Below are 17,037 nucleotides of genomic sequence, written 5' to 3' on the forward strand. Positions count from 1 at the left end.
TACTTATAAAGGCCTAGTCCTTTCTGTAGGCTATTGCCCCCAATTTGTCTTCATTTTCTCTCAAAGTTGATAGTTTACATACACATTGAGGCCACGTGATTACATATTTGTCACTTAATACTGATTTGCAGGTTAAATTCCAACTGCAAAAACAATGGTGTAGAAAAAACTCTTACCTTTAAGAAATGCCTTCATTGAACCGCCATCCTCTAAAATATGAGCAGAAAAAAAATATGTGAGCAACCTTTACTATCACTCTTCTTCTTAAGTTAAAAGTCTCATTCAGAAAGATTCTTCAGTAATAACTAGGCATTAAGTATATATAACACCAATTTTCTTCAACAAAATACTTACTATCGGCAGTTAGTTCCCTCTCAGTTTTCCCATCATCTTGATATTCATCTAACCATCTTCCATTGCAAAAACAAAAATAACATTAATAAAAATTATCAGTATATTACAAATAATCTGACAATTGCCTTCTCTCTCCAAGAGTAATTTTTTATACCTTTTAGTCAAATTATGCATTGAAACTACTTTCTAGATTGAACTTTCTTTTATAAGTTCATCAAAGTTAACCTTATTCATATTAGGAGAATCTGGCTCACTCTGCTCCAGGCAAATAGGAATTATCATGATAGCTATATGCAGTACTATAGTACTATACAAATTACACTATAAGAAATACTAAGTATTTACAGGATCAGAGACTCAACTGCGTATTTGGTGGGGTGATCTAACCTACAGTGGTTAGTTCTATCCGTTGTACTTAAAATTATATGTAATCTCTGCAAGTCTGGAAGTTTCTAAAGCTTCTGTAGATCTTCAGCAATTAACTGAACTTCTCTTTTTACTTCCCTTTTTGTTATACTGATGAATTTAAGGAGCTTTCTTGCAATATCATTTCACTTTAAACATACATCTATACTCCTTCAGTTGATCCCCCGTATTCATATAATAACACTTTACAGTCTTTAACAATCTCACTTATTCAAAAATATATAAACACATGCTTACTATCAGCTACTATTCTATTGTGTCCATGTTGATGTTGCTTTTGTTTAAACTGAAGGATCCGTAATACGTTTCACTTCTTGCATGCAAAAAAACCTCTATGAATAAATCTCTTCTGCATGAAGTCCAAACTGCACTGTAATTCAACTATTGTTGCAATAAATAGCTTGATTAACTTTTGTGACATATCTCCTCATTCCCTCTTAAGAAACAAAAGATCACTAAGAGTTTCTAAAAATAGAAATCAAACTTTGACACATTGGCAGCACACTTACACTGCAGGCAAACAATGACAGAAGTCCTCTAGTTCTATATATAATGTCCCTAATCTTTTTCTAAGAGCTTGATAATTTCCTTCTGACAAGGCAGTTTTATAGACAGCCCAGTGTCTTTATTAAGTATCCCACACTTTAGAGAAGTCTCCTTGACTTTAAAAAAAACTCCTTGAAATTAAAAAAACCAATTCTCTCATTCATCTAGTCTTCCAACAACCATCTTTAATGCACACCAAACTAATAAAAAGCCTAACCACCAAAAAGGACAACAAAACCAAAAACCTGATCATTGGAATAATAATTCTGAGGGAAGTAAATGGTTTTCAGCTACTCATTTCCAGGAACCTTGCAAACTGAAACCCTGTTTTTTAGTAAACAGATAGGATTCCTAGAAGAGGATAGTTGTTTTTACTGAACACCTAAAGATTTTCAAGACTTCAAGGCACAGTTTTCAAAATAGCATGGAAACTATTTCAGCCATGTAACCCAAACTCATAAATTCTAGAGACCACATACTACAGAATATAATTATCTTGATCTAAATTAGAATTCTGCAAATTATTTCTACTATATTCATTATCCTAATATGATAATAACTCAAGCAGATGAACACTCCACCCAACTTGGTGTCATCTGCAAACTTACTGAGAGTGCACCCTTGTCCAGATCATTGATAAAAATATTAAACAGAACTGGACCCAACACTGAACCCTGAGGAACACCACTTGTGACCAGCCACCAACTGGATGTGACTCCATTCATCACCACTCTTTGGGTTCAGCCAGCCTGCCAGTTTTTTACCCAGTAGAGTGTACACCCATCCAAGCCATGAGCAGATAGCTCATCTCTCAGCACATGAGGATGCCCTGCTTGTGCACCTTTAAGATTTCCTTCTTGAAGAATGTCCAGCCTTCCTGGACTTCTTTGCCCTTCAGGACTGCTTCCCAAGGGATTCTGTCAGATATGCTCCTCAACAGGCCAAAGTCTGCCCTCCGGAAGTCCAAGGTAGCAGTTCTGCTGACCCCCTCCTTACTTCTCTGAGAATCAAAAACTTTATCATTCCATGATTGCTGTGCCCAAGGCAGCCTCCAACCACTACATCACACACAAGTCCCTCTCTGTTCACAAAAAACAGCTGCAGCGGGTGCCTCCCCTGGTTGGCCCACTCAACAGCTGGGTCAGGAAGTTATCTTCCACATGCTCCAGGAACCTCTTGGGCTGTTTCCTCTCTGCTGTATTGTATTTCCATTGGACATCTGGTAAGTTGAAGTCCCCCATGAGAACAATGGCTAGCGATTGTGAGACTTCTCCCAGCTGCTTTTAGAATATTTCATCTGCCTCTTCATCCTGTTTGCATGGGCTATAACAGAATCCCACCATGATATCTGACTTGTTGGCCTTCCGCCTGATTCTTACCCATAAATACTCAAGCCTATCGTCGCCATCAGTAAGCTCTGACAATCAAAACCCTCCTTCCTTAACATACGGAGCTACCCCACTGACTCTCCCTCCTTGCCTACACCTTCTGAAGAGTTTATAACCATCCATTGCAGCACTCCAGTTGTGAGTCATCCCTCCATGTTTCTGTGATGGCGGCTATGTCATATCATATATTTACACATAATACTTCTTAAAATATTGAGAACTGAGAGCTTATGTATTTACGTGTGGTCTCTGTATAATTTAGATTAAAAAAAATCAATGCACTTCTCCTCCTATGCAACATTTGGTTTTGGGCTTCTTTGCACTAGGCTATGCTCCCTACAGAAACATTGTTATTTGTCTTCAACGGCAAAATCTCGCATTCCTTGTATCTTGAAAAACTCTGGGACAGTGCTCATACATTTAGGCTGTGTGCACATATCTGTTCTGCAATTTTTTTCCTCAGGTTGCTGCAAGTGTAACAAATGCTTTTTCCCCATGAATGGCATACCTATTGCAAGGAAATACAACCTCCTGATCTTCCTTTCCTTCTTTATGTTTGATGACAATCTTATCCAGGAACCATCCATTGCCTGTATTGTAATGACAAAAGTTTTGATGTGAAATAATGCATTTTTTGTATTAAAATAAAAAAAAGCAGCAGAAACGCACATCATAATAAGACAGAGCTCAGCTAAATAGATAAGATATATTAACAGAATGAAAGTTTTATTATTCTGTGTGTCTTACAAAAGGTACAATGTTAATTCTTCTCTGCCTTGCTGTTTTAATTTTGAGAGAAATGGGTTTTTTTCCTTGGAGACAGTTAACTGAGATCTCTGTGAAAGCTGGAAATTTTGGTCCTTTTGAGTAAAGTTGTTATTGCATATGGTAGAGTATTAATTTACAAATCATTAAGACTATTGTTGTCATTTGCAATTGGAGTGGGGCTGCAGCCTTGGAAGGCCTTTGTATGTCTAGGTGCCAGTAACTGGGAAAACTGAGGATCCAAGGATTCAGGGACAGCAACTGGATAGACTGAGTGTCTAAGACCAGCTACTGGAGCCCTTATACATCAGACTGTATATGTGTATATATATATATGCATATATTTACCATTGATGGACTGTCATTCTGATCAGCTGGAGAGGGAAATAAGATGAGGCCATGGATGCTGTTTGTGTCTGTGTATGTGCTGAGTTCCTGTGTTGATCTGCATGACCAGTCATTTGCACACAGATATGTGCTTTATAAATGTGTCTCTGTGTGTGCCTATTGGCAACACATACTCAGCCTTGCTACTAGTGGGACTGGCAGGCACAGACCTATGCAGCCTCACTTCTGTTAGGCTACTGATTTCTTCCTCTTCCTAACAGCAGTAACCACTGCCACATCTATGCTGATCTCATGGATCGCTTCCAATAACCATCCTAGTGACTGGTACAGTTCTTCTGCAAAGCCCTATTCAAATATCCTGTTCTCACTGTGCCTGCACCACTCACAACTTGTCACATTGCTTACGATGTTTTGCCTTACTCACAACATTATTTAACAGCACAGTGTAGCAAAACAGCATGAGGGATGTTTCAGTCAGAAGCAGATAACTGTCCTATTTATTCTCATGCTCTGCATCTGAGCCTGGAAGTCCCTAGAAGGCAGAGTCTCTGTCCCATAGGGAAGGCTTGCCCAAGCAGTGCATGGAACAGACTGGTGTTTCCCCTTAAGGACTTCAGGCCCAGGGCACATTAGGACACTCTGCAAGCTTCTATCACCTTCCTATACCACAGATGTTCTTTAATAGTAAAAAGCCTACTAGCCTTCCAATTAAGCAGATTAACCAGCAATCAGGCAGGTCACCTGAAACAGGCCAAAAAATAAAAGAAAGGCGTTGCTTGTGTAAATGTACAGGAATGCATGGAAGGTTTCTATGGAGGAGAAGGTTCTTTCAGAAGATAAGACACATCATCTAGTGACTCACACCTGACCAATACCAAAACCCTGCTGTCTAGGACAAAAACCCTTTTCTTTCCTCATTCACAATGGCTGAGGGAGAAGATCTATGCCCTGCACTCCAGGAGCCCCAAAGAAAGCACACGTTCCATGATACTTTCAAGACTAAAGACCTTCTGCCCTATCACGCAAGCAAGTGATTATGATTAGAAAAAAGGGAAGCTTCGCCTCTACAGGAACCTTCATTCCTTTCTCTCAACCCCCAAAAGATTGGGTCTCTAGATAGCCCCTCTCCTGACTCACTATCCTGTTCCAGCTCTCAACTCCCCTGGTCCCCTCAGGCCAGGCTTATCTGGGGCTAGGTTTGGATACACTTTAAAAGAGGTCTGTGAGATTTGTCTGTGCTGAATACAATGAACAGCCATCTTAATCACCGAGGCATACATTTTGTCATAGATAGCATTCAACCCATTTTCCTCTTTAGACGATCCTGCAAAACCACAGATGTCCCTTGCCAAAGAGCAGAGTAAGATAGCTGACTTTGGTTGCAGATTTGTAATGCTGATCTTGTGATATGGCTATGTTGCCTATTAAAGGAGAGATGAAGGAAGACAGCATGGTATGGTGTCCTGGGGAATAGAGTGAAGGTACCACCACACTGCCTTCTGTGTTATGTCTTGGCCTATGAGGATGTGAAACTCTCAGGTATATAATCATCCATATTGCTGAAAGAAGCAAACTCTAGCAAACTACAAAGATACTAGAATCAAGTTTATACCCCATACCAAGGCTGCACTAATAAGGCTACTTCTAGTTATATATACTAGTTGATGTCATCTACCTGGACTTGTGCAAAGCATTCGACACTGTCCCACATGACATCCTTGTCTCTAAATTGGAGAGACATCAATTTGATAGATGGACCACTCGGTGGATAAAGAACTGGCTCGATGGCCACACGCAAAGAGTTGTGGTAAATGGCTCGATGTCCAGTTGGAAACCTGTAACGAGTGGTGTCCCTCAGGGATCGGTGTTGGGACCGGTCCTGTTCAACATCTTTGTCGGTGACATGGACAGTGGGATTGAGTGCGCCCTCAGCAAGTTTGCCGATGACACCAAGCTGTGTGGTTCGGTTGATACGCTGGAGGGAAGGGATGCCATCCAGAGGGACCTTGACACGCTTGTGAGGTGGGCCGATGCCAACCTTATGAAGTTTAACCAAGCCAAGTGCAAGGTCCTACATCTGGGTCGGGGCAACCTCAGGCACTGCTACAGGCTGGGCAGAGAAGAGATTCAGAGCAGCCCTGCAGAAAAGGACTTGGGGGTGTTGGTTGACGAGAAGCTTAACATGAGCCGGCAGTGTGCGCTTGCAGCCCAGAAAGCCAACCATATCCTGGGCTGCATCAAAAGAAGCGTGACCAGCAGGTCGAAGGAGGTGATCCTGCCCCTCTACTCTGCTCTTGTGAGACCTCACTTGGAGTACTGTGTACAGTTCTGGTGTCCTCAACATAAAAAGGACATGGAGCTGTTGGAGCGAGTCCAGAGGAGGGCCACGAGGATGATAAGAGGGCTGGAGCACCTCCCTTATGAAGACAGGCTGAGAAAGTCGGGGCTGTTCAGCCTGGAGAAGAGAAGGCTGCATGGTGACCTCATAGCAGCCTTCCAGTATCTGAAGGGGGTCTACAAGGATGCTGGGGAGGGACTCTTCCTTAGGGACTGTAGTGGTAGGACAAGGGCTAATGGGTTCAAACTTAAACAGGGGAAGTTTAGATTAGATCTAAGGAAGAAGTTCTTTACAGTGAGGGTGGTGAAGCACTGGAATGGGTTGCCCAGGGAGGTTGTGGATGCTCCATCCCTGGCGGTGTTCAAGGCCAGGTTGGACAGAGCCTTGAGCCACCTGGTTTAGGGCAAGGTGTCCCTGCCCATGGCAGGGGGGTTGGAACTAGATGATCTTAAGGTCCTTTCCAACCCTTACGATTCTATGATTCTATGATTCTATGATTCTGTAACAGAATACTTGCTCAGAGCCTTAGACAGTACAGTCAGCAACATGGATGTTGCTTCAGGCCATTTCAGAGTAGGGTAAAAGTGCTTCTCTAATCTTGTATCAGTGTAGCCTTGAACTGCCCTAAAAATCCTTCTCTTTACTTAGCTCCTTCATAGATCTTAATCTGCAAAAGTATTTGCAGTATTTGCATCTTTGGTGATTTTAAATACCAGCTTTGTCTTCATTTACATCATTCCAGAGATGCATAGCTCAAGGGCCTGTACCAAAAATTCACCTCATCACAAATTTATCTCTTTTTTTTTTCCTTTTGAAAAACCTGCAACCTGAATGCTATGTCATTCACTGGAGCAGTTCCACATTACTTGCACAGATTAAAAAAAAATCCAAATCTTCTACTATTGCCCAAAGCAGCAAGGGCATTAGGCTATAGCTACTCAAAATTTGTTTGGTAGTAAAGCAGGTGTTCAAGATCTTTAGTTCTTTTCTGGCCAGTCTTCACAGTTTGCCTAATGAAGGATTATTTTACCTGTGTGAGCTATGCTTTCATAAGTTTCCTATGTAATTAAATAGGATTTTCTTATAAATAAATTTGAAAACAAAGAGTGGGATGACAGTATTTGACATGAAACTCATGTCTTTTTTGCTTTCCATTACCACTGTTTTTCACCATCCCATCACAGTGACCAGTCTGCAGGAAGACTTTTTATCACTGCAAGACCTTCTGTCACATTTTGTGTGAAGGATGAAATATAAATAAAGTGCATTGTGTTTAAAAAAGGCTTGAAAACAGATTGGTCTCTGGGAAGTTAAATCCTACCTGGACCAGCTCCATCATGGCTAATCAGAACTTTCTCCAAGTCTCCCAGTGAGACAGCCTTTATGCAGAAAATATCCATCTGTGGAACCATACAAGGAAAATGATAAAGGTCTTGAACACAGCTATTGCTTTGACAATAACAGTATAGAATAGTTTATATTCTCTCCCTCTTTTTTTAAATTTTTTTTCAAAATTAATAGTGAGGATCTTTTAAAGCTTTCTAAGGTAAATAACACCCCAAAATTACTCCACAGAGACAGCACTCAGTTCTTTTGGCATGACACAATGATCAGTTGCAAAGAATTATTTGGTCATCTCTATATTACACTTTCTAGCCCTATCTGCCTCAGCAAGACTGGAAAACATACTTGGGAATAAGGATTTAGAACTTGCTTCTAAAATTTAGTGATCTGTTTGAGAGAACAAAAAATGTTGTTACCATTTTCTCTATATGTGCAATGTAAGTAACTAAGAGTACTCAAATTCTACTACCCAATGTTCTCAGCGAACTGCTAATCCATAAGATCAGTTATTCATATGAGGTAATTCTACAAGTAATTTTGAATAAAGAAAATATATGAGGAAATGGTAAACTGCTTGAATAAGACTTGTAAATAGAGAGATATTTGGACTTGAAGAAACAGTCTGCTAGCCATAAATTACTCTTATTGATCAGAAGTAGCATTGTTTTTACTTCACCTGTCCATGTCGAAATTTTACATTATTATTCTTAGATCTGTGGAGCTTCCTTTTGCCAGCATCTCCTCTTGTTCCAATGAGGTTGATATAAACATTAGAATCCATTTCAGCACCAGGTTTAGCACCCGTGTATACATGGACCTCATATATCAACACTAGAAGAAAAAGCTTGAGATTTATCCTTGTAGTTTGCACATGATTCAAAAGCTTTCCCACCAAAATTTTGCCAGAAGACTGCACTGACTTTCAAGTTTGGAATTAGCAACAGCTATCCATGCATTTGTCACTTTCACATTCAAACCTTGTAATTCTCTGCACAAAAGTATGAAAATACCAAGCTTAAAAAAATGCATTATGCTGAGTACTGCTGTGCATTGCTCAGCAAAGCAGCCCATCAAGCAAGTGTTCCCTAGTGCTCCATTTTCTTCTCTCACTCCCTGTTGACTATTCATGATTTCAGGACCTAATTCACAAGGTCTTTCTTGGCAAGTTATCTGGAGACCGCCTAACTGTGCCTAGTCATGGTCTCAAACAATAGCAGTATTCCACTGGTACCAAGGCATTTTCAACCTCCAGATTTATGCAAAAAAGAATTTTCTGGGTGATTAACCTTCATTTCATCTTAAAAGGAGAACAGTAATCATGAATCCTAGGTGGTTTAGATTTTCACCTCACATACAAAGGTGTACAAGTAGATTAATGGGCTCCCTCATCTATAAAATGCAGACAATTTGCCTTTGAAAGTTTCAGTATTTATCACTAGTGGATGCTAACACTTTTAGAAACAGCTTTCAGTGAAAATATATTTATATCTTTTTAATGCCTCTCCTTCTAGTCTAAACTAAAGTCTTACACACAAAAAATGTACACTTATCTTCAAAGAATTCTGGAATATAATTCAGAGTTATGTATTAACATATTTTGCTCCATACTAATATTATCTTTATAATTATTGAGATTATTGAGATATAATTATTGAGATATGAGATCAGTAGGTATGCAAACTTCTTTAAAAATATATATTTGTAGTAATCACATACTCTTATATTTCATTTATGATTTAAAAAAAAGAATCCTGTTTGTTTACATCTTAATGGCAATTTTTCCTGTGCAGTGTTTCTATTCTAATCACAGCTAGCCATTTCTGCTGTGATGTAGTAGATCACAGAGATTGCTCTTTCACTAACGGGTAATTCTAATAATTCTTGGGAGTGAAGAGAGGCAGTAGAAGCCCTAACAAACACAATTAAGCACTACTTTTAAGAAGGAACTAAGATGAAAACAGAAAATTATAACAAAATACTTGAAACTGAGCAATATTCTACAAAAATGAATTAAAATACTATTAAGTTTAAACCACCGAATAGCTAGTAGAATCCGACATTTCCATGAATTTTTAATTCACTGAACCCCAAGGCAGCTTATAAAATTCAAACATGTCATCCACCATCACTGAAGAACAGCTATTTCTGATTCCCAGTAGAGAAGCTAAACAAGTAGGAAAATAATACTGCAAATAATTAAGGGAAAAAAAATAGCCCTACATATATTAAAAGGTAGGAAGAAAGAGTTGATGTTGATTGTATGCTTAACCAAATTATAATATTTCTTTTAAACTGTATCAAATTATCCTAAACTGGCAAAGAGAGTGTCTCCAACTCTGTCACTATTACAACTTTTACTCAAAATAGGTGTTGTGTCCCTTGGTCTGTTTTATTGTTTTCTGTAACTCCAAGCATTCATTGAAGTTCTCACATCCATACATTAGTGTTCCAACACAGCCAGGGATATATAATTGATCTCAGTAATACACACACATCTTCAAAAATTTGGTAAAGCCTTATAAAAACTAGTTTCAGGTTTTTAACATAAAAACATCATGTTAAAAGAAATGGTAGATAAGAAGCGCAAGTAACAAAGATAAATGGACCTGATAATTATCATGATTGAGCTATATATCCAAATGTCATTTTATATCCTAACTCTTAGTCTAATCATACCTGTGTGCAGATTAGCAGCAGGAGAATATGAAGCAAACAGAAAACCGGCCAAAGGATAAGGGGTAAGAGCAAATTGTGACAGGAAACACTCAACAAAACAGAGCCACACTACTCATGAAATGGCAAATATCTGTCAGAGTGTGGAAGAAGAGAGGTGGCACTACCAAAAGAAAGGCTAACAATTATATTAATCTGTGAACAGCCATTTGAGTAATAGGGCTGAACTACCCACGGAGCAAGACTGCAGATCAGTAAAAGCAGAGACACATCAACATGAAGTCTCCTTCAAGCTTTTACATTCTTACTTACATTTTCGGTTTTGAAAAAGCAAAACATCTGTGGAAGCTACAGAAAGGGTAGAGCCTTTATGTAATAACTGTTTATATACAAAGATTGGTGTCTGTATTACTTACACCTACAACTAAATTCTGTGATTGAACCTGTAAAATTTAAGTAACTATAAACACAATTTTAAAGCATATTCAAGGCTTTAAGAATCCTTTAACAATACATGATTACAAGAAGAAAATACCAACAAGTTCTTTCCTTCCTGGAGGGAGAACACACCAGAACAGAATAAGAGATAATTATAACACAACACAAAGATATTAACAGATAAATGCATTACAGTTCCTTTTGTAGCACTGTGCATCTCTGTGGTAACCAGAGAGATGATAATGATCTAATCAAATAGAGCTTTCTATTGCTACAAGCCTAAATAAATCAGATTGAAGTAGAAAACATGTACATGTTGAAATGTAAAGAACTGGAAAATATTTTCCATAGCTCCTTGGGTCTATACATCTTTCACCATCTGGAAAATGTTAGGTCTGGCATTTATTTAGGCTACACAATCTGTATTATTTCTAAAGGAACCTTCTTAACAAGAAGATCAGTTTGTGCTTTAAGTTTTTGTACAAATTAACAATATGAGCTGCTATATTAGGATAATAAATGGAATGTTCATTTCCCCTGAGTATTTGTTAAAATGCATTTTATAGGAAATACACAAAAAATTAAGCAATGAAAATATTCCCAAAAACATGTTGTACATGCCTGCTTTGAACATGTCACTATGGATAAATGCTTGGACATTCATATAAACATTCACTAAATAGATTGTGGAGGTTCTCTGTACAGATGGACACCTAGGCACAGACCAGCTTGAGTGGATGTAATTTTTTCAACCACTGTCAAGCAGTTCCTCTAGCTTCCAGAACAGCTACAAAAGATGCAAGTGTTAGTGGCTCCTGAGCTACAGATTGCTTAACTGTAAGAACAAGAAAGATGATGTCACTCTGTAACAGAAAAGACAAAGGTGATGAGCACAAACTACTGATGAGCACAAACTACTGGTACAAGCAAACCTGGAAAATAAACCTACCAGTCAAATGCACTGCTGAGACAGCAAGAGCCACCATATGTGAAATCTGCCAGTTTATAGCCTTCTGTATGTTCGTAAAACATAGCATTTTTTGTGTATAGAGTAAAATAAAAAGACCCTAGAAAACACATTCAGCCTCTGTGACTCCGGTTTAATTTCCTTTGAGAAACTGACCTACTCAAAGGCCCCCACTGCTGCCACATAGAATCATAGAATCATAGCATAGTTAGGGTTGGAAAGGACCTGAAGATCATCTACTTCCAACCCCCCTGCCATGGGCAGAGACACCTCGCACTAAACCATGTCGCCCAAGGCTCTGTCCAACCTGGCCTTGAACACCGCCAGGGATGGAGCATCCACAACCTCCCTGGGCAACCCATTCCAGTGCCTCACCACCCTCACTTCTTCCTCATATGTAAAGAACTTCTTCCTCATATCTTATCTAAACTTCCCCTGTTTAAGTTTGAAGCCATTACCCCTTGTCCTACCACCACAGTCCCTAAGGAAGAGTCCAAATTTCATGCGTGAAAGGGAAACCTGACTAAATGGCATGCTGATCTTCTCTTCTTTCTTTTATCCACTTGTCCTTTCCCATGCAAACCCTCTCCTTTCTCCTCCTCTTAGTTTCCCCCTTTGTGTCATTCATTGCAAGAAGAGACTGGGCAAGCACTGCCGGAGCGTCTGTCACTCCACTGAGCTCAACCTGCACTACCTTGTTCAGTGTTCAAAAGCAAATGAGATTTTCCTTATGCCATTGTGTCAACACCATAGATGTACTTGGGTGCTGGTGCCCAGGCACTGGCAGTGGTGGCTGCAGGGGTGGCTTCTGTGAGGAGAGGCTGAGGCCACTCCAATGGACCCACTGCAGGGCACAGCTGAGCCCTGAGGCACATGGTGGCACCTCTGTGACTGCCTGTGTAAGAAGGCGTAAAATGCTGCCCGTCAGTGAGGAGAGAGAGGGGAAAGTGTGAGAAACAGCCCTGGGAGCACTAAAGTGAGAGTAGCAGGTGGGCAAGAGATGCTCCAGGTGCCTGAACAGGGATTCTACTGCAGCTCCTGGAGGGACCATGGTGGAACAGGTATTTCCCTTTAGCCCATGGAGAGCCACCATGGAGCATATACCCACCCTGCAGCCTGTGGAGGACCCCATGCCAGAACAGATGGGTATTTCCTGAAGAAATTGCAGTCCCTTGAGACCCTGCAGTGCAGCAGGCTTATCCTGAAGGACTGCAGCCTGTGGAAGGACCCAACTGGGAGCAGAGAAACAGCGTAAGGAAGAAGGAGCAGGAGGGAGGAGCTGTTATAGAGCGACCCCATAACCCACCATTCCCCATCCTCCTGCACCACTTGGGGAAAGAAGTAGAGGAGTCAGGAATGAAGGGCTGAGCTTGGCAGTGGGAAGAAGCTGGGAGGGAGGTGAAGCAGAAGGAGTTTTTAGTTTTGTTTCAATTTCTTACCATCCAAATCTGCTTTAAATAGTGGCAAATTAAATTAATTTTTCCCAAGTCATTCTCGTTTGCCCATGATAATAGAATCAAAATGGAGACCTGCTTCACTGCAATAAGTAAAGGCCATCCCAACCCCCTGAGAATTAGAAGTCTATGGCCTGATTCTCTATCCTGCAGTAGTAATTTAATTTCACTGTATGCTGATCTAGTGAAGCTACACCAGCTGAACACTGGGCTGACAATGTAGAGAGGCAGGCCCATAGGCAAAAAAAAAAAAAAAAAAGAAAAAGAAGGAAAAAGTTGAAAATTGTATCATAAACCAAACCACTCAATGGAAGTCAGAAAATGCTGTTTCAGCATTTCTGTTAGACTCATATCTAGACACCTCTCCAATGTGAGGCACATCAAAATAATAGAAGAACACAATAATTTTGGTAAAGGATAGAAGATGATTAATTAGCAGGAAAAAGTCTCAGCCAGAACTCACTAAAAAAGAAGATGTCCTTTCAGAAAATAAGTGATTGAAATCTTCAAATTGCTAACAGGGTAACTTTAGATAAGCTCTATAATCAAACAGAAAACTCTGTGACGTGGATGCATGGATGAAACAGTTGAATAAAGGGAGATAAAATGTTTTCAGACAGAGCTGGGAAGCTTCTTAAAAGCTCCAAGAAAGACAGACATTAAAGCAGTATAATAACTATGTTGAAAAAACAGACATTAAAGCAGTATAATAACTATGACATATCAAAATATATCAAAAATACTATAGGAGTCACTGAGCAGTCAAGTGTACAAGTACCAAATTTATACTTGCTCAGTCCATAAAAATGCTACTACTGCTATCTCTGGAGACATTATCATGAGGCTTCAGGTGTTTTTTTAAATCCCAACTCCAGCTTCTGGCATCTATTGATAACATGAGAACATGAACTACCTGGAATAAAGAGGAGAGAGAAATGAATGGTTTATTTTCTCTGGTTATGAAGAAAAGGTAACTTAAGGGCATACTAAGGGCAACAGAATGCAACTTAGAGAACCCTTTTATCCAGACTTCCTATTCTGGGCACCTGGATTAGGGTTTCTATTATAGAAGGTTGCTCTGTTCCTGATCCTTTACCAATGGTTAGAGTTAGTTTGGCCCCAATCTGCAAGCATAGTACATAATTCTCATTACCTTCTGAAGGAGTAAGGTACAGAATTCAGTGACTTATGTAAACAGCAAACAAGCATTGCAGGTTGCTTTTCATTAAAGACTAAGTTAATATTTTGCTATGTTTTGGGAGAAGAAGAAAATAATCCTAATAGAATGAAAGAAGAATTTATTAGTGAGAATAAGAAAATGAAAATTTTCACTGCAGAAATATTGGTCTTTTTCTGCTGAGTTAGTATAAAGTACTGTCCCATTGTCAGCTCTTTTCACAGCAATTCTACTAAAAGTATAGTTATTGTTTTAGAATTCTAGTTATGAGATTAATTCAAGATAAGTATACTTAGTACTTATTACTCAATATATATTAGATAAGCTTCCTCTGCATTACAACCGTCTGAGCCTAATGACATGTTGACATGTTGACATGAGCCTAATCACATGTTGATGTGCCTACAACAGCATATTAGTTTGAATCAAGAAACTGAATCCCCTGGTTAATTCTTTCTGTTTTGCAGCATGGAGTGGTTTTAGAGGAAAAAACTAGATTCTTTTTGGGTTAAGCTGCATCAGAGGATATGTTCCAGGAACACAACGACAATGATCTTGCCAGAAATTGGCAGTCAGTCTGTGGGAACAGACTAAAACAAGCCCGGAGTAATTTCTCCCCAAACACACATAATGCGGACATTGGACCCTTAGCTCATTGGATTTTTAGCACCAACCACTTCACTGCACAAATCCACTCCCACCAGGCTGTTAGTGTAAACAGACATATTGGCCAAAGAACACAAAACCTAGAGAGGTATTAAATTATATACAGCATTAAAATTGTCAAACTCTTGCTATTCAGTCCTGCCTTAATTGTGCCGATCCAAGATACCAGAACAGTGTTACACAGTATTGTTCCAGGTTCTGCTTTTTTCCCATATGACATGTCTGCTTGAACGAAATGGTCATTTTGGCTTGATTTGTCAAACAGCAAGACATGGTTTTATCACTTGGTTTTACTACCTGGGTTGCACAAATAGTGTTTGGAATTTTGCCATGACAGAAGAGTAAAGATGCAGACTGCTTCAGCATTAAGGCTAAAAGGGAACAATTTCTTGATGGATGATAGTAGTTAAGAGGGACTATCTTCCTCATAAGTGCTGCATATATTTGAGAAGGCATAAATACAAAAACACTATCATGTGAAGACATTTCAATTAGAATTAGAGTTCTCAGGCTTTCTAACCTCCACAATTGCACTTTGGAGCAATATTCTAAAAAAATAATACAGGAATATTATTCGTAACATGTAAGAAAATTATCAGCTATGCAAAAAATACTTAGTAATCAATTTTACAATAAGAAAAAGAAGCTTGACTACCTATGTAGTTGGTGCCTTCTGAATGATCAAACAGGGATACAAATTTTGCAGAGATGGTAGTGCTTGAGCCATTACTAGTTGCTTTGGTCCTCCTTTGCACTATTTCAGTCAGTGAGCACATACATTCTAACTTTTCTGTATTTGCCTGCACATTTCTCCAAGTGGAAAAGAAATCTAAATCTTTTGAGCTGGAGTTTTTCCTGCCTCAGCCTCAATATTTGTCTTTTATCTCAAATCAGTGCAGTTATTCCTTCGATTATGTGAACAAGAACAAGGCAGAATTCCTGATTTATCTCCTCATTTGAAGTTTATGTTCACATAAGAGAACAGTAAGAAAATTCAACACTTCCTGTATCATGTACCCCTTTAGATCAAAAACTTCAGCCATATCTGAAGACAACTCATGTTAGGATGTGTGATAAAGGTCTTCTTGCACACTCGCAAAGGAGCATAGACACATATTGGTAGAGGGGAGTCCAACTAACACCCTGTTGTTGCTTCTCCCAGGCCCATCACAGGAGCCATCGGCCCATTCCACAAGCACAGGGGCAGAAGGGCAGGTGGGAACCCAGATCAAGGATTCAGAGGAAGGGACATGCTCTCCCAGCCTCTGCGGGGCTATCCCGGAGAGTCTCAGTCCCAGTGTCCAGGCTTGAAACCTATCATAATGAGCCAGTTCTGGAGTATTTATCAAACTGCTAGGGTTTGCTGTCTAGGGGTGTGGGACAGAGTGGAAGAGCATTTTGGGTTTGCACAGGACTTATTATGGGATGTGTAAAGAAGGAACAAAAGGTGAGGGAAGAGATGGATCTGATTTGGGGAGGAACAAGTGTGGGAAAACAGAGGAATCAAGGTATCAAAAGGACTGGACAAAGTTAACATTGCTGGTTGGTATGGTTGGCTGTGTCCTGCATCTAACCAGTGCAGTCTGTCCATCTTCTTATTAATTTGCTTTCTAACTCTTTTTTCTGGATGAGAGACAATGTTCTCTGTGTGTGTATGCATGTGTGGACATGGGGTCTGAGTGCCACAACTGTACTGGGACCCAGCTGGGGTCCTGCATGATAGAAACTGGAGAGACTGGAGGGAGTGAAATTAAGCGTCCCTGAGTGTAGTGGGACGAGGTCAGAGGCTCATGTGTCTATGTGCAAGACCACATGAGTAGCTGACTGTTGGAGGGACCATAGGAGTCCTGGACAGCTGCCAGAGACATGGCGGGGTATGGGTGCCTCTAGGGGTGAGACAGCTCTGCGTGTGCATTTGTAAGTGTATAAGATGGTCTGTACCAGCAGCCGGACTGGGGCTGCAGCCTTGGAGGCTCACATATCCAGGTGCCAGCAACAGGGGAGACTGGAATCCAAGGACATCTGCTGAGCAGACGGAGTGTGTGAGCTCAGCTGCTGGAAGCATCCACCTTGCATATATGTATACACATGGATATTCCCACCAGTGGTTCTCCATTCTGCTCAGCTGGAGAGGGGAACAGGTTGAGGCTGCT

General features: G+C 40.0%; 1 protein-coding gene across 1 annotated transcript in view; it reads right to left on the reverse strand.

Moving 5' to 3' along the window:
• The window catches only part of RP1 (RP1 axonemal microtubule associated), a 193,036-nt gene that overhangs the window by 83,823 nt on the left and 92,176 nt on the right, over positions 1-17,037 (reverse strand). Inside the window, 5 exon segments of the mRNA XM_032919831.1 lie at positions 177-209; positions 355-410; positions 3,223-3,304; positions 7,487-7,565; positions 8,186-8,340. Coding sequence (XP_032775722.1) covers positions 177-209; positions 355-410; positions 3,223-3,304; positions 7,487-7,565; positions 8,186-8,340 — 405 coding nt within the window.

This window comes from Strigops habroptila, chromosome 1 (genome assembly GCF_004027225.2).
Source record: "Strigops habroptila isolate Jane chromosome 1, bStrHab1.2.pri, whole genome shotgun sequence".
Lineage (NCBI taxonomy): Eukaryota > Metazoa > Chordata > Aves > Psittaciformes > Psittacidae > Strigops > Strigops habroptila.